At 28.2% G+C, this 27,049-nt stretch overlaps 1 protein-coding gene and 1 long non-coding RNA gene across 4 annotated transcripts in view; one reads left to right on the top strand and one right to left on the bottom strand.

Moving 5' to 3' along the window:
* LOC107452560 (protein-lysine N-trimethyltransferase SMYD5) overlaps window positions 1-27,049 on the bottom strand; it is a 125,495-nt gene that overhangs the window by 87,930 nt on the left and 10,516 nt on the right. For all 3 annotated transcript variants that reach the window (XM_043050579.3, XM_087154795.1, XM_016069052.5), the window contains exon 2: window positions 23,011-23,259. In XM_043050579.3, the coding sequence (XP_042906513.2) occupies window positions 23,011-23,259 (249 nt within the window). The remainder of the gene's footprint in view (window positions 1-23,010; window positions 23,260-27,049) is intronic.
* LOC122270995 (uncharacterized) lies at window positions 16-5,385 on the top strand. Its single transcript, XR_006226095.3, has 4 exons — window positions 16-81; window positions 1,274-1,346; window positions 2,453-2,542; window positions 5,264-5,385. It is a non-coding gene; the product is annotated as an uncharacterized LOC122270995 (long non-coding RNA).

Raw genomic sequence — 27,049 nt, 5'->3', positions numbered from 1 at the left:
GCGCTTTCTTGGTGACTAAACTCGTTTGCACCTTGCTCCAATTGTTTACACACATAGCGGCGGCAGATTCTTATGAATGAGGTGAGTTTTCTTTATGTTATTTATTATTAGCACTTTTATTAAATGTACTTTATCTTTATTAATAGTTGACTTGAGTTCCATTTAAATAATGCGTGCGCATTTATTATCTATATTATAATGTTGTTATTAGCATTGAATTGTAATCAAGTTAGGCTTAGCAGTCTATTTACATTTTGAATTCTTTTAAGAAAGATTCTGTTTAAGTGTTTATTTTAGTTTACAGTAAAAATGTTGCGTCTTAAATATTTATATTACCGTCCTAATTTTTTTTTGTCGAAATTAGCTTTTAAATCATATATAATTTCTCTAATTGTTTACGTCATGTAGTATAATAGTTTAGCATTTGAAGATAATGTTAATGTAACGTTTGTATAATTTCTATTAAAATAATTTTTTTATTTTAAAATTTAGTTATTCGCAGTTATGATTAAAATTATGCCTTGCTGTTATCCTATTCTATTGAAATGTAATGTTAAAATAAATGTGTTTTGTAAAAAAGAAAAGAAGAAAAAAATTAACTGTTTTATTTTATTTAAGATAATATTTTCTAATAGAAATATTAAGTAAACAAAACTTGTGAGTTTTTAATTTCAGAGTATTTAATAATGAACAATATATTTACTAATTTTCTAATTTGTGATTTAGAATTACCAAAAATATATTACAAATTAGAGTCTATAAATGTCTATCAATTATTTCAAATATTTATTTTTAATCTAACTATTTTCATTTGAATCTTTTCGAAAAACCTGCTTGATTTGTCAATGGCATTTGCATAATTTTAAATAAGTAAATATTTTAAATAATTAAAAAAAATATTTTTAATAAATATGTAAGAACTGAAGCGTTTTAAAAATCATTAATTTTGTTGAGCATTGTTATATCAATGTAATCAATATTTTTTTTTTATTTTGTTACCGCTAACATTAGAAATGTTTAAATTGATTTATAATAAATTCAAGAATTCACAGCAGGGATTTAAAAAATTATTTTGCAAAGTAAACAAAAAGAAAATGTAGGAAATTTTAAAAAATTTAAGTTGGTTACTTAAAATTAAATGGCTATAACAAAAGGCGTTTCGAATTTATCCTCAGCTTTTTCATCTATAATTAGATTTCTTTTTATTAGTGTAGGTATCTATTTCTATTTATTTTAATGCTGTATGTTTTGCTCTATATTTGAAATATTATAGTGTTGCACAGCCCGCGACTAGTGAGCCAGATGTAGCCTGCTGACATGCAACAAGGGAAAGTTTCTAATCACAAGTAAATCTATGTTGTTTCTAAATTGCTTTTTCCATTGTTGTTGCTCTGGAATTTCAAATGGTTTTAAAGAAAGCAAATATTTTTATTGTGTTATTATGCAAATTTCAGTGATTATGCTTAGTTTTACCTTATTTTCTCTGATTTTTTAAAAATTCAAATGGGGTTTTGACTGCTTTTAGACAGTTAAAACTACTATCGCCATGTGGTTATTAAAATCCTGATTACATTTAATACGATATTCAGACTCTTGAATTGTGCTTTTAGTTATAATAACCACTTCTTGATGCTCTTTATTTTGTGTCTAACAATTAAAAGTATTTGATTTTCTGAAAACATATTATCAAGTTTACTGATAAAAACTCGCAGAACATAAAATTAACATATATGCTGTCTACATGAGCAAATACATGTGTGGCTCTTAGTTAATCTACCTGCTGTATTTTCACTTAAAAAGGTGACATTCCTACATTATAATGAAAATATGGTGTATAAGGATTGTATTTTATAAGAATTAGTTGAAATGATTTTTGAAAAATAAATCCATTCTCTTTTAAATAATACGGCTTTCTGTAATGAAGACGTAAATGAAGGATAAAAAAAAAGCAACATATTTTTACCTTGTTCGTAGTTGTAAAAAAAATTTTCCTATTAAACTGTTATTTAGAAAATGCTATAATTTATTGCCGTCCGAGTATTAATGCAATTTTGCTTTATTAACACAGCGATATATTAACAAAAATTTTAAAGCTATGAATATCGGTGGATATTTGGAAAAACTTGTATTTGAATGCTTTATGAATTTTGAAATTGCTGATTTCTCAAAATTTTTTTTATTTAAGTTGAGACTTCAACCAATGAACAATACTTTTAAATTTTAACACTTATTCTTTATGTGTTCATTTGCTCTAATCGTGACTTAACTTAGAGTAACTAACTTATGTTTTCTACTTAGCATTTCAGTTAGAAATATATATATTTTCTCACAATGTACAATTCATATTAAGTTTGGTTTATCACCCATTTTCCAATAACTATTTATAAAACTTATTTTTTTATGAATATTTATAACTTTAAATTTATAATGTGAATGTTTTATTTTGATTTAGTAAATCCATTGAAGAGGACATTACAGGAGCTAATAAACTGACAGCATGGACAGAAGGGCGTGAGAATTATGGTGTTAGAATTAGCAGGAAGTAAGTAAAGTATTTAACTACCTTAAGAATTTAGTTTAAAATTATGTGTTAATCAAGGTTTTGATCACGCCATCTAGTGTTTGTGTTGGAGGGATGATTGTTTTTAATGAGGGGTTGCTTTGCTTAAGGAAACTTTAAACAAAATTATGTTGTGGAAAAAGAAAATTCTAAGATTTGTTTCTCTCGTTTTTTTTTCTTTCTGTGATTGATAGCAATAGGTCCTTTTCATTTAGACATTTTTTACATAGTTTAAAATATATTTTTACAAAAGATTCATATTAGAGATAATATGACTATAAAAAGTTAATTTAACAATAAAAATATAAATATGTGAAAAATACTAAATTAAAAAAAAAATTTTTTTTAAATATTTGGAGAGGCAAAATACATTTAATCTATGCCTTACAACTTTGAAATATGGGAATTGTGATGGAACTCTCCTTCCACGTGAATCTTTCCAAGCCAAATTAATTAATCTTGAGTCTCAATATTGATGTTTTTAGATCGTTAAATGGTTATATGTATACTATATGCATATAACGATTGGGAAATGGTACTAGTTTTTTTTATTTAAGTTTCCTCTCTCTCTCTCTGTTTTTTTTTTTTTTTTTTTGACTTCCCACACTGGTGAGTAGTTATTTTTCAGGTCTAGTAATGGAATTGAAACAAAATTTGTGATGAAAAGTTACTCCCATGGTATGACATCCTCTTAAAAACACAATGTAGCATTAGATTAAATATAAAATGGAAAGACAAATAAATTTTAAATATTTTTTGTTAAATTATCTTAATGTAAAAAAAAAAATCATTTTGAAAATATTAAAATAATTTAAAACATAATGTTTGTATGACTTTGTAATTAAAAAAATTAAAATATCTAATTTAAACCAACAAACCTTAGTATATACTAAATCAAGTAATATTTATTTTTCTTTAAATTTTACTTTTATTTTGACAGTTTATTACTCAATCCATTTTACAGAAAATCTTTTAGAAAAAAAAGGAATTATAAAACAATTGTATTAAAATTAGAGAGCAGTACTGTGCAGCATAATCATTGCAGATTAAATCAGTACTGATGTTCATAATGTTATATATCAATGAAATGATCTTTGCTACCTGCAAATAATTATTAAAGAATTTTCTTAAAAATAAAAAAAAATTTAAGCATATTTCTGTGAGTCCTGTGTCACAATTCTTACTTTTTTTTTACACAACTGTATATTCCAGCAGTTCCTGATTTTTTTTTTTAATAATATGGAACCCTAAAAGATCAACCATCTCTCGGCGGTACCTGAACAATTTTAAATAAAGTTTATAAAAACATCTGTAAATGTATTTACCAATAAAAAAATATTAAATTAAACTCTTAAAAGATTTTCCAAGAGGAATGAAAATTTTTTCATCATTTATCTTCTTCATAATAATCTTTAATCAGGTATTATGTCAGACAGTTGAATTCATGGTCTTGGAGCTGCATTTAGTCTAGCTATGAATTTTTTTTTTGTTAAAAACTTAGAAATAAAATAAGCCAAATTGTGTTTTTTATTGAAATGAAAACAAAAGGAACTGCTATAAATGTTTTTAAAAAAAAGAGTCTCAAGGATGGGTCTTTTTATTAGTGAATCTAGTTATTTCATTTTAATTTGAAAAGCGCAATGGGAAATAATACTACAATTTTTTACAGATGCGTAGGATTTTCAATTTAATATATTAGAAAAATTATTTTTAAAAATGTCTTTTCTTTTTTATTGGCATTAAACTTTAAATAATTGAAAAAAAGCATCTGCACTATTTAGTAATCGATTATTGTTGGGCCTAAATATAATAGCAGGTGTTAAAAATGTTTTTTATTTTTAGACTGCTCAAATTCCTATCACTTGGATGTCTTTCATTCTTCTAGGGTTCTGCAGAACAATGTTTAGGAACTGCTGGTATTTTTAATAAGAACAAGTTAATTATCAATTCTGATAAATAATTTGTTAGATAAATTTTGGTGAATGAAAGTGGCAAATCACTGAATAATCGCTTTCCCCAAAAAATACCACTTTTTTGTAAAAAAGAAATTCTACTGCAATATTTATAACAAATTTGTTTTGTTTTCCTAATCATAACATATTTTTAATACAGTTCTTTTAATAATGTTGGCAACAGGGCAAATTGTTAGGAATGAGCATGTTATGGAATGGTAAGTAGTATAGTAGTTTTCTGCGTTTGTGCTAAATTTGCTATATTGAGTACCAACTTCTATTTTTTAGTCAGTCAGGTGCCTGGGAAATTGTATACCCTTACTTGCTACTCCTAGATTATATGCGTTTAGTTTAAATCTTTTTTTTTTTAATCTTTATCAAAATCAAGATAATAATGTTAATAAGAAAAGTCAAACATTACATGCAAATTCCTTTGCAGCATATTTTATGCAGCAGCCTCTTTTGCTAACATTTTAGATTTTCTATGATGGTATATAAAATCATGTCTTTGTTCAATTCATGTCCTTTCTTACCAATACAAATGCATAAAAATGTAACAAGACAATCAGGTTTGCTTAATATGTAAGGAAATATATGATGCTATCTTATAATAAATATTACTTTGATTTAATTTTGTGCAAAACAAGCAAATATATTCAAATTTATTTTAAAAAAAGTAATAAGTTTAATTCTGCAGTCTTATATGATTTTGTGATTTAATATTGCTTAAATTTTATTATTTTTTTTAAAGGTGCAGCAAAGCTTTATTATAAGGAGGCCATAGCAGCGGAAATGTAGATATTGAAAATGAGGAAGAAAAAATATTGTATTATTAGTTGCATTGAATTTTTCTAAATAAATGTCTTTTTTTTATCTTTGTATTTTTATTTTTAAATAAATATTTTACATTTTGTTTAGGAAAAGCAACAACAGAAGGACCTTTAATTAATAAGCTTGGCATTTAAAATTAGTTGGTTTACAGTTACAATATTTAGTTGTAAAATTGTCCAATTTAAATTTTTGTTTTAAATTTGAAATTCCATTTTCTTATTTCCTCCCGTTTTATGTAGCATTATACCAAACGCAAGCTTTACCCCTTTATGTGAAATTAGACTTTAAGTAAAACTATAATGATAACCAATAAATTATATTGCATCATAATGGACTTATTTTTTGTTAGCCCATTTTAAAAATCCATCATACTATATTGAATATGCTATGTTGGCCCAACATGAAAAAGTGCCAATTCCTAACTTTGGATGTTGGGCCCAACATAAAGCATGATGGTTTGTGATGGAAAATTATAATGGTAACCTGTAAATCATATTGGATCATAATAAAAATCCATCATACTACTTTGTCGGGTATTCTATGCTAACCCAACATAAAATTCCATTATGCTATTTTGGCCCTACTTAAAAGGTGTGAATTCCTAAATGTGATGTAGGGAATTTATGATGGTCTCATCAAGCTATATGTTGGTCTTTGATGAGAATTCAAGATGGTAATTATCAAATTTATGCTGGTCCATCAAGGTTTTTTTGCCTTGGAATGGTGGTAAAGAAATAATCTAAAAATAGCAAAATTTAAAAGCAACTGATGGTAATATTCTTATGCTAGAATAGTAAAAATTAAAAGCAACGGGAGGTAGAATTTTAGCAACTGAAAAGCATAATTTAAAAACAACTGTTAGAATTCATGCTGGAATAGCAGAAATTCCTAGCAACCGATGGTAGAATTATCATGCTGGAATAGTAAAAATTCCTAGCAACCGATGCTAGAATTCTCTTGCTGGAAAAGCAAAAATTCCTAGCAACCGATGCTAGAATTCTCTTGCTGGAAAAGCAAAAATTCCTAGCAACCGATGCTAGAATTCTCTTGCTGGAAAAGCAAAAATTCCTAGCAACCGATGCTAGAATTCACTTGCTGTAAAAGCAAAAATTCCTAGCAACCGATGCTAGAATTCTCTTGCTGGAAAAGCAAAAATTCCTAGCAACCGATGCTAGAATTCTCTTGCTGGAAAAGCAAAAATTCCTAACAACCGATGCTAGAATTCACTTGCTGGAAAAGCAGAAATTCCTAGCAACCGATGCTAGAATTCACTTGCTGTAAAATCAAAAATTCCTAGCAACCGATGCTAGAATTCACTTGCTGGAAAAGCAAGAATTCCTAGCAACCGATGGTCGTGATTGTTGCTAGACTAGCAAGATAATCCAGCAACACAAGCTGGTATCTGTATGCTGGACAAGCAACAAAGTATGCCAATACGCGGTATGGCAAGCTAGTTTTTTTGCTGGTACCAGCAAACATTTTTGCTAGTTCAAGCTGGTTTTTTTGCTAGTACATAGCATCTCATGCTTGTCTAGCAAACAAATACCAGCAAAAATTTTAACCTGGGTATGCAGATTTTTGCAAGTTACAATTGCAAGTGGAAATGTTATATGAAAGACAGGGAGAAATGATAAACATTTTGAAAAGAATTGCGTCGCATCTGGGAGACTCTGAGCCCTCGCCCTCACCTGAGAAAATCTTGCCTAAATTTCCTATTTGTACAACTGAGTGAAATTGAAAATAAATTAAAAGAAACAAAGTTTAGGAAACAGTTGGTAAGTAATATGTTTTTTCCTGTGCAAAATTTTTGAAATATCGCACTTAAATACTGTATATCAAGGTTGGCAAAAAACCAAGTTTTTTTTGTTTAAACCGGTTTTTTCATAATCCTTTTCTAATTAATATGTATTTAATGAAATTTGATTTCTATAATAATTAACGTATAAATAACCTTTAATATTCTCTTTGAAAAGAGTTTAAACTTGGTAAATAAACAACTGTTGAAGTAATAAAATTTATATACACATTCAAATCCTATTATACTTTATTTAGAGATACTGTTATTTTTAAAAAATTCAATAAATACAGATACAATAGTTCGGTTTTTTACTACTCTCTATTAAGAAATAATGTATATACTCTGCTCTTTATCACATTTTGAATTTTAATCGTATTTTGTAATTACAGTAGCTATTAAAAATGTATAGAAAATCTTTTTGCACAGATATTAAATAATTTTATCTTTAATAATGTGTAATTTCATTTTGTTTTCCAGATATCTGAACTGCGAAAAATAGGAGGAAATTCTGTGCCAAATATAATATATTATCTCATCGAACATATAATTACCCCACAGCTAGCTGCTAATTTCAGTTATTTTGGCACCAATAAAAAACGACCATTTGTTGCATTGGAAATATGCAGTGTTTTAGCAGGTATTTAATTCTAATGTAGTATTTCGTTTTAATACCTTTAAAATATAATTATTTATAGTTTTATTCATTTTTCTAATTTTCTGTTGTTTTAACTATCAATAAGAGGCAGTTTTATTGAGAAAAAAGCTGTAAAAATACTACAAACTGGTTAGCTAGCCAGTGAAAGGGATGTATGTTTTTAAACCTTCCTTGAAATGTTTTATTTAAAAACCTTTCTTGTTAATATTTACAATGTAAATACAAAAAAGTATTAAGAATTCTGAAAAATTAAATATAAAAAATTCATCTTGACGATGTATCTTATCACCCTTATTAAATTAATAATAAAAAGATAAAACCTCTTGTCTTTTAAATTTACACTTTCCTATGATTTTAAGAATGGTGTCTAAATCTTATGTTTTTAAGTATTAGAAAAAATCTTTAAAACCATATGAGCTGCTTCTCACATCTCAAGCTTGTTTTTCCTAATAGCTTACAGTAGCTATATATTTCATCAAAATATTCATTTGAAAGTTCCATCAGGCTTCCCACGCCCTTTAAAAAGACCTTATTTGAAGGAGAAAAAATTAAAGGCCCATAAAAATGTCTTATTTTTACATAGAAGCCTTATGAAGGCCTCATGCTTATTTTTTAAATTCTTAAATTATAACTGCATTTCTTTACAAACGTCAAAAAAAAAAAAAATGCTGAAAATCACATCGCTGAAAGTTAGTAAACATTTCTAGTTTGAGCATGGGGCAAAACATTCTTTCTATGGGGTGGCGACTGAACCTGGAAATCAGTGAAGAGTCAGGAAATTTTATCAGCCATTGAAAAGTCAGAGAAATTTGTGAAAATATCAGAATAACCTGGAAATGTCTTCGTAAAACCTGGAAATTTGCAAAAACCTTATCGAAATCGGGAACTTCTCGATTCTTGTGGGACAACATAAGAGAAGAAAGTTTGACTGCCAGAAGAATTGTATTTGACAGTCTAACTGTTCAAGGTAAGCGAGTGACTTCATAATCAGCAAGCAGTTAATTCTGAGTATCCGAAATTCCCTTGGGAGGAATGTGGAATATAAGGAAAAAAGGCACCAACAGGAGAAAGAAGACTGCGGCAAAAGAAAAAGGGAACTGAAAGCCAACTGGAAGAACTGAATGCAAAAAAAATAAATATTTTAGATGAAGCTCAGGAGGAGTCTCTGAAAATAGATGAAGAAAATACAAGCTTCAGTCTATTAAACACAAAACTACAAACTTTCACCTGTGAGATCTCAAGCTTCCAAAATTTTAGGAATTTTTAGTTATTTTTCTTTTTCTAATCAAGGAGGGGTATTCTAAAGGAAAGGTATTACTTTATTGTGAATTCTTGTACCCAGACTTTTTTTTAAATCTTGTTTTATATTTATGTGCAATTGCCAAGTATATTTATCTCAATAATCAGAAAAATAATAATTTTTTTTTAAAATTTCTCTGAGAGAGTGAAATTTTTACAAAACAATTATTAGGGAAATTTTAAAAAATATCAGGGGAATTCAAAAGAAAATTATCAGGGAAATTTGGTACTGAAAATCAGTAGCCACCCTGATTCTATGCACAAAATAGTGCTGTTTTGTTTCATTTATTGAATGGCTTGATGTTATTCCATAGATGATAAATAGTGTTAATAATTTTTCCTTTTAAAATGTTTTCTATTAATTTTTTTTTCCTTCTAATCGCGTATTATCTGAATTATTTGGTATGTTTCGAAGAAAGTTTGAAAAGCTTTGAAGAAAATAATTTTTTTTCTTCATAAACATAACAAAATTATATAGTTACTTACAATAAGATATACTTCTCATATACTGTAAAATCCTGAAAGTAAGCCCCTTCATTTTGAAAAGCAAAACAGGTTAATTTTAGATGGAGGGGTTATAATAGAGTTTGAAAAATAATATAATTAGTTTTCACTTTCAGCAATATCAGGGGGGGTTATATTCAAGGGAGGGGTTACTTTCCGGATTTGACGGTAGTTGAAATAAATTATAATTTGCTAAAGTTTTCTTTTTTTAACTTTTGGAAAAAAAATGAGTTTTCTGCTATTTTAAATTAATTGAATGATCCCAATGCTTATTCTCCACGCTTTACTTTTATGGTCGTTTAAAGTGTTGAATTCTTTTTCTCTTATTGCTGACATTTTTATATATTAAGTAGTGTTGCATATGTTGAAAAACCTTTACTCAGATTTCAATTCAAAAGCGGGGAGCTTTAATTAGTTTATTATGGTGACTGAGTATGGGTATTAATATACCATTAAAATAATGTTAACTTCTATTATTGATAACTATCTGGTATTGTACTTTTTAAATTTATCTGAGGTGTTCACTTAGTAACATGTGGATGATGTGAAAAAGAAGTAATTTTCAAAATTGATATTGCATTAGCTGATTTTTTTTAAAATTAAGTTTATATTAAAATTTCATTGGTTTTTAATATTCATTAAGCATTAAGTCATCATAAAATAGAATTGCAATTTATAATTCTTTTAGCGAAAGTTATTAGTATTGCCTTAAAAATGTTGTTAAATAGCCTTAAAATGTCCTTAAAGAGGCCTTATTGCTATTGGAAAGTAAAGAGTGGGAAACCTGTCCATTAACTAATAAAATCAGTTGTGCTATGCATTATTTTTTGGGAAATATATGGGCAGTGCTTCGTATATTACTGAATTAAATTATGAATTGTAATATAAAGGTTTGCAACTTTTCAATTGGAAAACATGGCTGTGAACAAAGTTAATACTAGGGTTTTTGTATTTTCTTCCAGTTTAGGGGTCATTCACAATAATTTATCCTATTATAGGAGCTACATTTTTCTATGATTTTAAGAATGACTTCTCAATCATGTTTTTAAATAATTGGAAAGCATCTTAAAATTCCTTAGAATAGAAAGGAGTAAGGAATAAACTGTTGTAAAGTATTTGCTTACTTTAAATAAATTCGGCAGAATCTATCTGTGGCCCATGAACAAAACTTTTATTTTATTTCACATGCAAATAAATTAAAGTGAGCAGTTATTACTCATAATGTATGTTTGATTGGTGATGAAAAATTCTAAAAAGTCATTTTGTTACCAGGCAGTGTTTGAAAATAACGTAAAATTTTTTAAAGTTTTCATTATGGTAGTTTCTAGTACAGTAAATAGTGGTGCATAATGTATGGAGAATATTATTCTATTTTAGTGAAAATAATCAAAAATGTTTAATAATATTTTAGCAACCTAATATTCCTTTTTAATTTAGGAAACTTTTTTTTTTCATATTTGTTGCATCTAAAGCAATTATTTTTGTAGTCTTCCCCATTGGCAGGCCAGTCATTGCAGTGTCATGGATGTATGTGGGTGCATGTATAAAGGTTCAATTATTTATGCCTAACCCTTTTTTAAAAATAGTATAGTTTGAAATATGTTTGTGAAAGGCCCTTTTCAACTTTGATGACTATAGTGCAGATATAAAGACTAAAAGTACACGAATAAATTGCCAGAAACACTTCAGAATTGCTTTTTTGGTGTATATTCTCTGATAAAAAGAAAGGATTTATTTTGTTCTTCATGAATATACTTTAAAATATCCATATGAATATACTCATCAAAATACAATTAAAGAAAATTTTTATGAATTTTTGCAATAAATATTGAATTTACACAAAACTAAAAATTAAGCTTAAATTTGTTAGTTTCTATGGATGATTTTTCAGGATATAAGCCTCAGTACATAAAATTTCAAAATATAATAAAAACAATATGAAAAAAAGTCTTTTGAAAAAGCATTAAATGCAAAAATTTCAAATGAAATTCAGCACTTAATATGCGGCTTCAATACCATTAGAAATTAATAAAAAAAATACATATAAATTTTACCAGTGCATAAAAAACATATATAAAGTTTTTATTCTACCCCTCAGTTGTGTATTTATTTTTTCCTTTCAATTGTAATTAAAATATAAAATTTCTGTTTTTATATTTTAGATGTTGTACGAATTCATCATAGCGATGTTACAAATGCAAATATAAAGGAACCCATCCAGAGTTGGCTGCGCCATTGCAAAGAAAAATGTAGTAAACTGTAAAATTTTTAAAAAAAAAAACAGTTTCTTATTTGTAATAAATTTAAAAAAATATTTCTTATTAACATTTTTTTTTTCCAATTTCAGCTTTTTTTACTTTTTATCCTAGAGTAAACGTTAATACAATGTTTACTGTGATATCTAAGATGTTAAGTTTATCTTTAAAAAGTAACATATTGGTGAAGTAGTGTTTCATATTCTAAAAAATTATCAATTGACAATAAATGCTTTCAATTGGAAAACAGGACTTTGAAGTGATTACTGGTATGATTTTATTCCTCTTTGAACTTTTTCATATTTTTAATCCTAGAGAAAATTAAAGAACATTTTAGATATTAAACATTACTTACTTACTTATCCTCTACGTGCCTTTGGGCACTTAAGGCCTCTAGCATATCCCTCCAACGCCTCTTGTCTCCAGCAATAGATCTTGCTTCCTCCCAGCCAGATATTCCACATTCTTTTAATTCGCCCAAAAACATGCGCTGGATGGTAAGTCTGGGTCTTCCTCTTGTTCTCTTACCATCAGGGGCCCATGTAAGAGCAACAGATATAATTTTTTTCTTTGGGCATTTTAAGGATATGTCCAAGCCAGCTCCATCTTCGTTTTTAATTTCATCTTCTATTGTTTTTATTTTAGCTTTCTTTAATAGATTTTGATTTGATACTTTGTAAGGCCAGAAAATTTTAAAAATAAATCTTAAACATTTGTTTTGAAAGGTTTCTAATTTTTGTATTTCGATCTTAGTCTGTTTCCAGGTTTCTGCGCCATATAATAGTACTGCTCTAACAATAGCTTTGTAAACAACTATTTTTGTCTTTATTTCAATATTTGACTCTCTCCAAAATCTATGTAATCCCTTAAAACATGTTCTTGCTTTGATTATTCTCTGTCTAATATCTTCACTACTTCCACCTTTTTTTATCTACAATACAACCTAAATAGCCAAATGACTATCTCATCTATTTCGTGATTTTCGATTTTAATTTTGTCATTTTTCTTTTGATTTATTCTCATTACTTTAGTTTCCTTCTTGTTTATGAATAAACCTACACTATTTGAATATTTGTTGAATTTGTCTATTTTAAGCAGAAGGTCTGTACATTTGGATGAAATAAGTACGATGTCATCAGCAAAATCAAGGTCTTCTAAAGTAGTTGTGAAATTCCACCTTATTCCTCTTTTTTCATCTTTCAAGCTGTTTCGCATAATCCAGTCTATTACCAGTATAAATAAAAATTCTGATAAAACACATCCCTGTCTCACGCCAGTTTTTACCAAAAAAGAATTCAGTTAATTCTCCATTTACTTCAATACATGCTTTGCTGTTATCATACATATCTTTGATTATGTTAATATATTTCTCTGGTATATTATAAAGTGATAAAATTTCCCATAATTTCTCTCTCTTAACTGAATCAAAAGCTTTACTGAAATCAATAAAGTTTAAATATAAAGAGGTGTTAAATTCTAAGCTTTGCTCAATGATATTTCTAAGTGTGAAAATTTGCTGCATTGTTCCATTTCCCCTGCGGAAACCTGCCTGTTCTTCTCTTAAAATTCCATAAATTTCATGCTTCAGTCTATTCAAAATTATCCTTCCAAATACTTTTCCCGGTATGGAAAGTAGGCAGTACACATTACGTTAAGTTTAATTTTTGAAAAGTGACAATTAGTTAAAATGAATAACATACGTCATAAGTGACAATAAATGTCACTTTTGTATATTAAACAATTTTTTAAGCAATATGTGCGAAATTTTTTTATTTATTTATTTTTTTTTTTCACTGTCAGCAGTTCTATATTAAACGCAATATTCTTCATTTGAAATTTCTGTTAACTAATAAAATAAGTTGCAATGCCCATTGTTTTTATTAAATATGTTATAGGCAGTGTTTTTTATGCTAATGAATTAAGTTTTCAACTGAGAAACATTGCTTTTAGTAGAAGTTTACTGATACAATTTTTGTAGCAGTAATTTTCAAGTTTTTTGTTGCTTTTTTTCAATTTAAAAATCTATTTTCAAATAAAATATTTAAAGACAATAAAACTAAGGAGGTATGAAATGAAAATAATCAAACATACCTCCTTCTATATTATCTACACAATCTATATTATTTCACATGAGCATCAGTGTTACATACGGGCTATAATTTGAAACACTGATAAATGATCCAAAGAGTAATTTATAATTGATTTATCTTATTGAAAGTAGAAATTATATAAATTTATCAAAAGAAATATAACCAAAAAGCTATATTAACTTGTATAGCCGGAGTACGGATTTACTAAAAATTTTGCCCTGTAACATAGGGATTAATTTTTACAAAATCCGTTTTAAGGCCTAAGGGAAAGCCATAAGATTCAAATCTACCTCAGCACTTCCTAAAGAGAGTACCCGAGGAAAGTATGCGACCTTGAATCTTCCTTAGGAGACTGCCCGGGGAAAGCATGTGACCCTGAAACTCCCTCACCGTTCCTCCTCGGCTCCGTCTATGGAGTGACTTTCGGGAAGCCCGCCGGAGGGACTGAGAAATTGAAAGGTGTGGACATTTTACATTACTGAGGAGCTCCGGAGGAGGTTGAGCGATTCCTCCGTGGGAGCTACTACGGAAGAATTTTTGCTACATGGGAATGTTATTCAAGGAAGGAAATATCGAAATGAAATGTACTGCTTAAAATACTTTTTAAAATGCAGAAATAAAAATAGATTTTTTTAAAACTTTTTCTAATTATTTTTATTTTCATAACTCTTTTTGCAAGATGATTGCAAAGAAAAAAATATAAAATAATTAACTAAGCAAATTATGATTTTCTCTCTCTTTAATGTTAGAAGACTATTATAGTTAGAGGTATACAATAAGCAGACTAAGAGCCAAATACAGCCCTTGAATGATCAATTAGCCCTCTGCCGATAAAAATTAATTAGAAAAAATTACACAGCCAGCAAAAACAATTTTATAACTGTCTACAAACTTATTTTTAATAGACTTTGAGATTTCACCAAAATTATAACATTAAAATTCCAAAGTTAGTAATTAAAGGCATCAAAAGAAGCATATCATTCACCATAGCAACTCTTTTGGAAAAATTTTCACAAACCAAACTATGTACAAAATATAGTTCAAGAATTATTTTAAAAACTAAGTATGTAAAAGTTTAGAGGGGAAAAAAAAATTTTGTTCTCCAGAAAAATATTAAAATGTGCTGTACAGTCCGCAAAAAAAAAAGATATCACCCTGAATAACTTTCGTTCTAATCATCGGATTTTCACAAACTAAGTATCAATCTTAATGGTTCCTGGGGGTGACCTCAAATATGCTAATTAATTAGTGCTAACTATTAATTAAGTTACGAAGTCAGACACAAAAACGTACTTTCTCTGAATAAACATATATTTTTTTTTACATATTTGGAATCTAGACACTTGAATTAGAGGGGGTAGACAAAATTTTTAAAAAATTGGGTGGTAAATTGGGTAGCAATAAAGGTTTATATATTTGGCGATAGTCCAGAAAACCGCCAAAAAAAGTCGCCTGCGCAAATGAATATTTTAAGATAACCCATTGACTAATTCAAAAGAGGAATGCTTAATTTTACTAGGTTGCTAAGCAACCAAAATCTGACCGTAAAAAAATTTAAATAAAGTTCTGTGATTGCTTTAAGAGGTTTTATTAATTATTAATAGAAAATATCTCGAAGTTTCTAAGCAATAGACAATTTTTTAGCTGATTTCTGTCCAAAAAGCAAAAAAAAAAATAATAATAATTTTTTTTAATCCCCTTTGAAAAGAAAATTTGAATCGATTTATAAATTTTTTATTACGTTCTGAGTTTTTAGTATTTAAACACATGAACTTTTCATCTGATATTATTTAGATTATGTTGTTTTTGCTATATTTATTCGAGGATTTCATACTAAAATCAAATTAACATAACTTATTATAGCTATATACAAAATTTTAGGGATTATCATTTTTGAAGGGAAAAAAAGTGCTTGAAAAATAAAATGTAGATTGTATAGTAATTCTAATGCACATTCACAGAGTTTTCTATAATTTACGATATTTCTTTTTTCTATAACTCAAGGAATTGCTGAATGTTTAGTGGCAGTTTAAAAACATTGAAATATGTTATGTTTAAGAATAAGATATTGAAATAATATGTTGCATATTGTATGATTAATTGTTTAAAAAATCACTTCATTCTGCTAGATATTTAGGTTACATGGTTTTCTTTGGAAAAAGATGATTAGAAAATAGCATCCTCATGTTTCGATACATTCTGAAACTTACGTTCTCAAATTCACCATTAAGTGTCGAACAGCATATTCTTCAATTACGATAAGCTACATTTACCACCAAATACTGCTCCTATGATTATTTTTGTTTCCCTTATGTATATCTGATACTCTCTTTCTAAACAGAGCTTGTAAGATATTTAAGATACTGAAATAGGGTCACAAAAACTTAAAAGATAAAATATTTAATTTCATTAACTGAAAATATCTGGTCACAAAATTTTAATTTTTAAGTTAAATATAACTTTTACAATATTGATGCTCTTACGTTTTTAAAGACCACATGAATCCTGTTAAAATATTAAAATGCATATGTTTACTTTAACGAGTGTAAAATCCTTATCAAAATAATGATCAAGACTCAACTGTAAAACAGTATAATTGACAATAAAAAGTCAACTGGCTTCAAAACATATGAAGAGAGTACTAAAAGTCGACAATTTTCGAGCGTTCAAATATAATCGCCCATTCTCAAGACATGTCAGGTTTGAATAACTTGTGACTTTTATTATTCTACGCTCAAAACATGTATATTTTTACTATTATCTATTATTTTTTTAAATCAATGAAGTTTTTATATTTTCGATTCAGTTTCTTGGGATTATCCATTTAGTTACACAACATATTAAATTATTTCACTCGATATTAAAATAAGTTTTACATAAGTTAGAGGCACAGGTTCTTAGATTGAAAAAATTAATAATTCACTGCTTTGTGAAAAAATCAATGCAGTAAAATTTTTTTTTGCTGCAAACCTTAACATTTTAATTCAAGGACACAAAAAAATTCCGTTTACAATTGAAATTTCAAAAGTCGAATGTGAAAATGGAATGTCCCCTAGCACCAGGAATCGAAATTAAATAGTTACAAGGACAACTATTTAAAACAAGTTAGCGTTCCTGTGCTACTCGAAGTTGTTTGAAAAGGTATTTTTTATATATCGATTTCAAAGTTTATTCTACATATATTTTAGGGTATACATTCAGAATATTTCGATCGAGTTTCTTTTTACACCTTTATTTGCTTAAAATTATTAAATAATTTGCTTGAAATAAATTATTCAAGCTACATGATTTAATGCATTAATAGTATAATAGTAAATGGGGCTTCCATCGCATATCCTTAACCTTAATACCGTTATAAATGGAATAAGCTTAGATAAATAAAAAAAGTTAATTTTCAAGGAATAATATGTTTCAATCAAACAGATTTCATTCTGGAAATAGTGAAATTATTGAGTAGATCCCTTGGAACAATATAAGTCTTTAAAAAAAAACTTGACTATAATTTTTGAAAGGAACTTTACTTTAAAGAAAACCTAAATTAAAGTACTAAAAAAATTGATCAGTATATTAATGAGGAAATAATAAACTTAAAAGGGTAAAGAATAAGATCTTTAAAAATGTTAAACTTTAATTAAATAGTTGGTAAAATAGTTCTGCGAAACACTTCCGGAAATTTCTTTTAAGATTAAGACGATATAGGGTAAACCAGCAAGTGAAGGAACACACCCCAGTGAAGGAACATTTCATAGATATTTTTTAAAAATACGATTTTAATCGTTTTGATTTCGATTGATTGGTAACAGTAGCTTACTACCTAACAATGCACTGAGTTACCTGGTCTAAGAGTCTTCTCTGGAAAAAATCTTGAATTTGTTAGTATCTGTTCAACGCCTTGTTTCTTTGACAAATTATAAGGTCAGGGTTTGTAGTTATCCGTTTAAAGTACAATTAATTGCATATAATAATGTTTTTTTTCTCATTGTGAAAAAGAGAATTCAAAATATGGTTATTGAAGTTACGTTTTATTTATTTTAAGCATCATAACATAAGCAAGTACTGAGATTAGGGGGTGTTTATTAACTGGATTACCAAACGATGAAAAACCAATGAATAAACAAGTGTTCCTTAACTGGGATTTTTTCAAGTTAATGAAAATAAAAGAAAAATTTTAATTTTCTTGTACCTTTAGTCATATTATACATCAAAATTATGTTAAAAATACAAAAATCAACTTCTAACCAGTGAAGGAACATACATGTTCCTTCACTGGGAATAGATTTCCCAGTGAATGAACAGTATGTGTGAAATATGATTTTACATGGATAATAAGTAGCTTTGAGGTATAGAGGACATCCAAAATTCAGTTAAATGTTGTATGAATAGTTCCTATAACAATTTCATTTCAAAATGCAAATTTAATTACTAAATTTATTTAAAGAATTATAATAATAATTTATTTATTATTTATCTTTATAAATGTAGTGATTAGTTATTACATCATACCTTAGACACCTTGATAAACTATGTTTACTGACTAAATATAACAAATAAATATAATAATAAAAGCTTGAATCGAAAATTTCTTTGCAGGTTTTTGTGCCAATAATTAGCTAAATTATTATCTTATTGCGGTCCTTAATGTCCAGACGGGAACTGGTAGGAAAAATCCATTTAAAGACAATCATCCAGGTGAAAAATGAGTGAAGTTTTTTCTAAGGTGACATCCACCGATAACTCAGTGCAATGCGAAGATAATTTCAAAAGGCAAAACTTCCCTTAGAGAATAATATTCGAAATACTGGTTTTAAGAACTTTAGAAGAATCTTTAGGAGGGAAGTAGCCCTGGCACCCTTTTAGAAAGTGATTGCATTTACAATGCGAACGAGACAAGAGTTGAATACTGCCCTTAAACGGGAAAAATCTTTGACCCAAAAAATTATAAGGATTTATATTCTAAAGTACCTAGGAAAGAAAAAAGTAACTCCATTGGTAGTTTTTCCTTACTGAAGAATTCTTTGAGATATTACAGAATCAGTCACTACTATATATTTCATTGGAAAAAGCTATTCATGAAATGAAACGATGACCGCAGCAACATTTTACAAATATATTGCAGATGTTTCTACCCATGGCTAATTAAAAATGTTATCAAATTCCCAATTTTGCTTCTTCTGGATAGATATAAATCTCATATCAATTTGAAACTGAGCAAGTTTTGTTCATCAAAACAAATTTTCTGGTTTAGTACCTAATTCATGGAACTCTCCCGTTAGATCTTGAAAACAAAAGAATTGTAAAACATATGCCGGGAAAATTTTACATCAATTTTTAAATAAGATTTTAAGGCATCAACTGATGAAGTTAAAATGCTTTTATGAAATGCGATATTTTTCCATTCGATGTAGAAAACGTTTACTTTAACAAATGCATGTGAGACAGACACCAAGAGTTAATGAGCAAGACAGCTTATTAACAAAACACATGCTTCGAGAGTAACGATGCTCTATTTCTTCAGAAGCTTGAGAAGGAAATCTCACAAGTTATGTTACAAATTTTTCAAGGAACATTGACAGAAAAGTTTAATATCCCAAATATCCAATAGCCTGTGCTTTTCTCAATATTGAAGAATTTATTTCAAAAAGAAAATTTGGTTAATCAAATTTTGGCACTGAAGCTGATACAACTAACATTGATAATGAAAGTATCTTGAAAACTGATTTTGAGATAAGCCCTCTTGAGGCATTGTTAGTTGCAAAAAAAATTGGTTCCATAAGTAAATGGTAAGTACTGCTGAAGATCCACTAGATATAGGTGAATGGGAGATGGAGTTTACTCAAATTTCGAAACTCCTTTTTCTCATTTATTATCCAGTGAGTAATTCTAGAAATGGTACTGGAAAAATCAAAAGAAATTTCGAAGATACATTTACATTGGCCAAAAATTTTGAAAAAAGAGGAAGGTTAAATCAAAAGAAAAAGAAATAAATTACTTTTTTGCATTAACTTCAGAAAAAGAACGAAAATTTAAAGAGATGGAAAGAGCTGGAAAAAAAAGTTAAAGCAGAAAGTATGACGAAGAGAAGAAAAATACTTAAAAAGATTTTAAAAAAAGCTTAAAAAATATAGGGAAAAGAGTAAACAAAAAAGTGATCTAATTATAATAATAATAAAAACATCACCGGATTACACAATGATAAACGCTCATAATTTAGAACGGACTACTAAACTGTGAGAGAAAAAAATGAAAAACATTTTTTTTAAATTATGTATTCAAACATATTTTACTTTCCATTCATGCCTGAAAAAAGTAACACTTTCCACGTTAACTGTGGTTATATGTTGTAATTCCAAGAAAAATCTTGTTTTTAGGCATTTGTGTGGCCTATGGATTCCTAACAAGCATCAAACATTCTCAAAATTAAGTGTTCATTCACTGGAAAATTTAGTGTTTATTCACTGGTAAGAACTGTTCCTTCACTTGGTTATCTTACTACTTATTATTTAAGCCACCAAAAGCTTAAAACAATATTATGTAAGTTATCTAAATTTTTTTAACATAATTTGCATTTAATAACAAATACGTCGACACTATCATTTAGCTAAAATTACAAATTTTGAGAATTTTATGATTTTTTTTTAAGGGCAAGCTAAGCTTAAGTGTTCATTCACTGGTTAGTTTACCCTATAAGATGTTGAGAAATTTGCGATGTTGTGAGAGATGCTTAAAAATGTTGACTACACATTTTTATTGATATTTATAAAATATATATTCAAGAAATTGATAAATATTTTATTCCAAATTTATTCATACGTATGTATATTATTGCAATTGTATCAGTTATTGAGTAAAAAAAACTGAAAAATAAAAAGTAATCACATTAAAGAAGCACAATCTGTTGTATAATCATATTCTATCAGAAGCATGCTTTTATAAAACTCGACATTCGTTGAATAAAATGTTTTTTATTCAATAAAATGTTTTATTCAAATTTCTTTACTAAATTGCAAATCGATTTTTAGAAGACTACAAAAGAAACATTGTATTTTATAGTTTAGAAAAAATAAAAATAAAAAGATTAGCAAACGATTATTAGCGAAAAAAATATGAATGAAATTTTACGCGACGCGCGCGAAGTCAAGTTCTCGCAAGTTTATCACATTTTAATATTAATCGCCCTATTTAATCATTTCTTTATTGTCGCCAAATTAATTTTTTTTAAATAATTAATTTTAATTTTTCTCAGCTTCTAATAAATAAAAACAGTTGAAACCTTAGATTTTTCAATTGAAAAATATGTAGATTAATATGGTATAAAAAAATTCATACATTATAATTCAAAATTTTTTCCTTTTCAATTTAATTAAATAATAAAAAATAAATAATTATTATTAAAAATTATTTTTTTCATGAAATTATGTTTGGGTAAGTGATTTTTATGACTGGGTGAAATTTTCTTTGAATTGCTTTATTAGTTTTAAAAATATTACTAAAAACGTAAAAAGTGAAATTAACATTAAGGGGTACGAACTTTGGATCGCTCTCCTGACCAAACTATGGGGACCATATTTCCCAGATTGCGGCTACCCCCTATATTTTGAAGGTTAAAAATCCAAATATGTAAAAAAAATTATATGTTTATTCAGAGAAAGTACGTTTTTGTGTCTGATTTTGTAACTTAATTAATAGTTAGCACTAATTAATTAGCATATTTGAGGTCACCCCCAGGAACCATTAAGATTGACACTTAGTTCCTGAAAATCCGATCATTAGAATGAAAGTTATTCAGGGTGATATCTTTTTTTTTTTTTGCGGACTGTACATGTGCTGTTATATATGATTTTTTCACATAGATATATCGAAATAAAAGTAGAAAATAGTGCAGCCACTATTTTTTTCAAACAATTGAACTCGCTAAGATATTTACAGAGGTGATTGTGAGCCCAAGTCAAAATTCCGGAAAATTTCTTGAGTTACACATACCTATACCATTTACACATACCTATGATGACCTGGAGAAGTAATTAAAATTTACAAATATGTCTTTCTTACTTGAGTTTATGATTATAATAACTATTTACTGATAAAAAAATAAATATTAATCAGGAATATAAGCTTATAAAGTATCTGTCTCTCCCTTACAAACAAATAAACTGTGTTTTTAAGTTCCACCTTTGAAAATTTGATTTCCGGAAATTATGTGAATAATAATTTTTTGAAAAGTCTGGACCTTTGATCTCCGGAAACTTCCGGATCACTGTTAGCGAAAAATCCGGAAAACCAGATTTTTTTTCCGGAGCACAATCAGCCCTGCATTTAGCAATTTCAAGTAACTGTTGATTTATCTTTAGAATTATATCCCTGATTTTTCCTAAATTTTGCCCTCCATATTCTGAAGATGTCAGCGCAATAAGTTTAACTTTCAAATAAACTTCTATGCACTCAAAAACTGACAAATCAAATAGGATCCTTAATAAGATAATTTTTCATTAAGTGCTTTAAAGAATACCTGAAGTTGGTGCACCTGCGAGCACCTTAGCAAGTTGGGAAATATTTGTATGCACTTACTAGTAAGAATATCATGGGAAAATATATCTAATTTTATAGTGAAGCCCTACCAATATTCAAAGCATTTAGTGTTTAGCCCTTTCGTTGCGATCTTAAGTTCAGTTAATTGATATGTTTAGTAACATCGCAAAACAGTCTGAAACACCAATTTGCATAAAGTTTTTTTAAATTGGTTAATTGGTTTTAAATTAGGAGAAAAGTAGCTTCTTTTCGTTTAAAAAAAAAAAACTTTAATGTTCATAAGATTTGCTTGAGAAATAGTGCATGATTCATACAACATGGTTACTTTCTGTTAGTACTTTACTAGAGGAAGAGAAAAGTGAATGAAAAGAAAATTTTGGATAGTTGAAGAAAAAAAAAGAAACATTTCAAATAGAAAGTAAAGTTTTATGCTTCAACTAATAGGGCAGAAATATTTTCTTAACCTAATTTGATAAAAATTCTTGACCAAAGTGTAAAAAATATTTTAAAAAGTATATACATAATTTATTAATAACTTACTTCACAATAAGAACATTCTATATAATCATCCTTTTTAGTATTACAACATTCAGGATAAGGAAGATGAAGATCAGGTATACCAGTTAATCTTCTAACATTTTCTTCAGCAGTTTCAAGTGGTCTCATGCAATAATCACAGGCAAGGTACCCATAAGCTTGATTCCATAGAAACTGAGCACACACCAATGGCCTTTCTTCAAAAATGACATCACCAGGATTAAACTTGCGTAATGCAAACAGTCCTTTACCCTGAGAATTTCCAAATTATGAATGACATTTAACATATAATCACAATTAAAAATGAAAATTATTCTTAAATTTTCTAGCTCACTTTTATTCCTTAATTTAAATTAGGATAACAATATAAAGGGGAAAATATCTTTATGCAAATTGAGTGTCTGCTCATGGTACCCACTATTTCACATTTTGCTAAAAATAAACAGATTTATAGAATATTTGCTGCTACTTTAAAAAGTATCATTAACCTCAAAATTAATAAAAAAAATTTAAAATTCTGAAATTTTTACAAGGATAGAAATTAAGAATATATTACACTAATGCGTATAAAAGATAAATTAGATATAATGCGTATAAAAGATAATAAGACATATTACACTAACGCCAATAAAAGATTACACTAACACGTACCATACACTCTTTCCGTGGTGCGTTCAAGCACCTCTATTAGAGAACCAATAAAAGATTACACTAGCTCACACCACACACTTTCACAGGTCTGTTCAAGCACCTCTATCAGTTTTTCTTTTTAAAAATATTCAAAAAAATTATAAAACAAATAAATTTAACAATACGATTTTTTAATTTTTTTTTAAATTAATAAAAATTTCAATACAATTAAAACTACAATTATACAATTCAATTTTATCATCGTATTTCAATAAGTAGGTTACAAACAGGTCTTTTTTAAATAATTTTAATTTACAAATTTATAATAAGCGGATCATTATATTGAAAGTAAAAAAAGTTATTAAAGCAAAATTAGATTAAAAATTTACAGAGAGGATGTGAACTATTCAGAAATATGACAAACTAACCTATTTTGCAATAGACTTACCACAAAACCAAAAAATAAATCAGATAAATTCACTAAAAACTAAATTCATTTGAGATTGATGGTAATCAATGGCTGGTGGGTCAGTGTGACAATTATTTCATTATAGTCAGTCTGATTTTAGTGGTCCTAGATCATTGTTTCTCAACGGGGGCGTTGGGAGTATGCTAAGGGGCGGTGGACTTGTTTTAGGCGTTAGGGGGGCGTATGTTTTGGGCGGTAGGGGGGCGATGAGCATGTTTTTTCATTCAAATTTAATTATAATACTCCCAAATAAAAGTATTAAATTAAGAATCATTTAGTAAATAAAATTAATCTAAAATTAATGTTAAAGAAAAAAAGATTAAATTAATATAATAAATTAAGATTATCTGATACAACATTAGTACCAGCAGTAAAACGAACTTATGCAACACATATTCTCCGATCCGAATCAGCACAGTGCATGAGTCAGTAGTTTTTGCCTCTGACTCAATCAAGCCATTTGGTGAGAATTAAAGTGCATGCGCTTTTAGAAAAATGTTCGATTTGACCAGTGTTTCTTATGATGGTTTAGTTCGCTTCCTAGCAGTTTTTTACCCAGTTTCAATTCAATTTCATTGTTTATTTGGCCAGGTATGTTTGTGAATTAGTTCTTAATCGTAAATTATTTATTAATTTGAAAAAACAGTTGAATTTCTTTCATTCGTATTTTGCTGCCACCAACAATGTCAATTAACATAAATAAGTGTCTTCAATACACTGTCATGTACTTAAAGTTCAGATTTGTTCAATTGCTGTCGAACTCTCAACAACCCATGAATTTATTTTATAACAAAGATTAATATGATGAGACAATGGAGCTTTTCTGTTAGCAGAAGCATTTGCAAAATATTCATCCTCTCAAACAAAATAAAGATTTGTCATTTTTCACGAACAGAAACAAGTTTCTGAAGGCACCTTTGGCCTCAGGCTTACTAACAACCTCATCACAAAAATGCGATGATGGTTTGATAAGTTCTTATAATCTATCAAAATTAATTGCTAAATCTGGGAAAGGTCATACCATCGGCAAAGAATTGATACTGCCGGCTGTCAAGGAAATTTTAGGAACAGTTTTACACTATCCAGCCTCATCCGATTTAATCAAAAATATCCCTTGCAATAGAGGGTCGACATGGTGGGTTTTCCTCCGTTTTGAAGAGGGTGATACCAGATATTTTAGCAGTTCATTGCGAGATTCACAGACAGTATTTAATAAGAAAAAATCTCAGCGACCGTTTGCATCAGTCATTTCAATATGTCATATCATCTGCGAACAAAATTCGCAGCAATGTTCTCAACGATTGATTACTCAGACAGCTGTTTAAGAAAAACTAGAAGAATATCGCTTGCTACTACAAGTTTTCCAAAGGAGCCTGTCTCAATAGGTTTTTGAATCTTTTTGACTCTGTGCTCGAGTTCCTCAAAGACAGAATGTAGCTCTGAGAGATAGATTGCTAGAATTTAAGATAGACGTTGGTGGATTTATTCGCAAAATTTAATAGCGTTAATTTACAACTTCCAGGTGACAAACTCAATTTGATACCTACAAAATCAGTTATTTCTACATTTTTAAAAAAACTTATTTTGTGGAAGCAGAAATTTGGTAGGAATGAGTTCAACTAATTTCATATCTTATCGTATTTTGAAAAGAATGGCGAAATTTCCTCTGATGATACACAAGAATATAGTTAAAACCATTACTCTTTGCACATGGACTTACCGTTATAAATATGTTTTGTTCTGGAAGTCCTTCAATGGGTTATGAACCCTTTTTTGAATATTGAAACAGAAGAGGTTCAGATTCAGGAGGAATCGGTCAAACTCTCAACTGATGAAGCTTTGAGATGGTGATAGCTCACAGAATTTTGACTTCAAGGTAACATCAGTCGCCTCTACTCTGGACTGTCAAAATTCTTTTGTCAAAGTTCATTCTTATTGTCAAAATTATTTTTAATTTCCTTCCCTTTCTCCTACCCTCGTCGAACGTGGATTCAGTGCTGTTATGGATCTAGCCACAAAAAAGAGAAATAGTTTCGAAATCATGCAACGAGGGGACTTGCGTCTTCACCTCACTAAAAATATTGAACCGAACGTTAAGAAATTGGCGATGAACCATCAAGTACAATCATTTCACTCACATAGTAACTTGATTATTTTATTGATACTACTTTTATTTTGGGATGTTTTTTTAATTATCTAACTAAGAACAAGTGACTCTTTTTAAGCATAGTTTTCTTTGTTGCACTTTTTTTTCATAACCATATTTATTTTTGTTATGGCAAATAGACTGCGATTACCTGCAGGGAGAAAATTATCGAGTTAACATTCACTTTATTTTTTTTAAAGAAAGCAAACAAAATTTAATGCTTAAAAAATTGCCTAAAAATTTATCTCATAATTCAGCACACCCCCTCCGTCCCCATGCTCTAAATCAGGGGTCTCCAAACTACGGCCCGAGGGCTACATCCGGCCCGCGGAGAGCTAGCATACTTGAAAACTCCTTTTAGAGAACATATTTTTTATAGCAAATTAAATTTAGTTTACTGAAGTGTTCTAATTTTATGTTGAATAATTATTAATATGACATCTACATTGATATGGTCATGGGCTAACTACTCATAACATTGTTGTAGGCTTATTGTTATTGTTTTTGTGATAAGTTGGATAAAGAAACACAGAATTGTAATGAGTAAAGACATGTATAATATGCAGAAAATTTAACTTCAGTATATAATAACTAACAAATTATTGAAATGAATCCAACAAACATTTTATACATTTTAAATAAAAACATAACTTATAACAAGCATAATGACATATGAAATACTAATGAGATTTATGTAATTGAGATTTTCCACTGACAATAGTTTGTAGTTGTGGACTAATTTTACTTGTACCAATTTAAGATGCTCATCAGTTTTACTTGTACCAAAAGAGATTTAA

Source organism: Parasteatoda tepidariorum, chromosome 11 (assembly GCF_982258835.1).
Source record: "Parasteatoda tepidariorum strain Cologne lab strain chromosome 11, Ptep-v5.0, whole genome shotgun sequence".
In the NCBI taxonomy this organism is placed as follows: Eukaryota; Metazoa; Arthropoda; class Arachnida; order Araneae; family Theridiidae; genus Parasteatoda; species Parasteatoda tepidariorum.
Note: the sequence above shows the minus strand (reverse complement) of the source record. Positions and strands in the feature narration are given on the sequence as shown.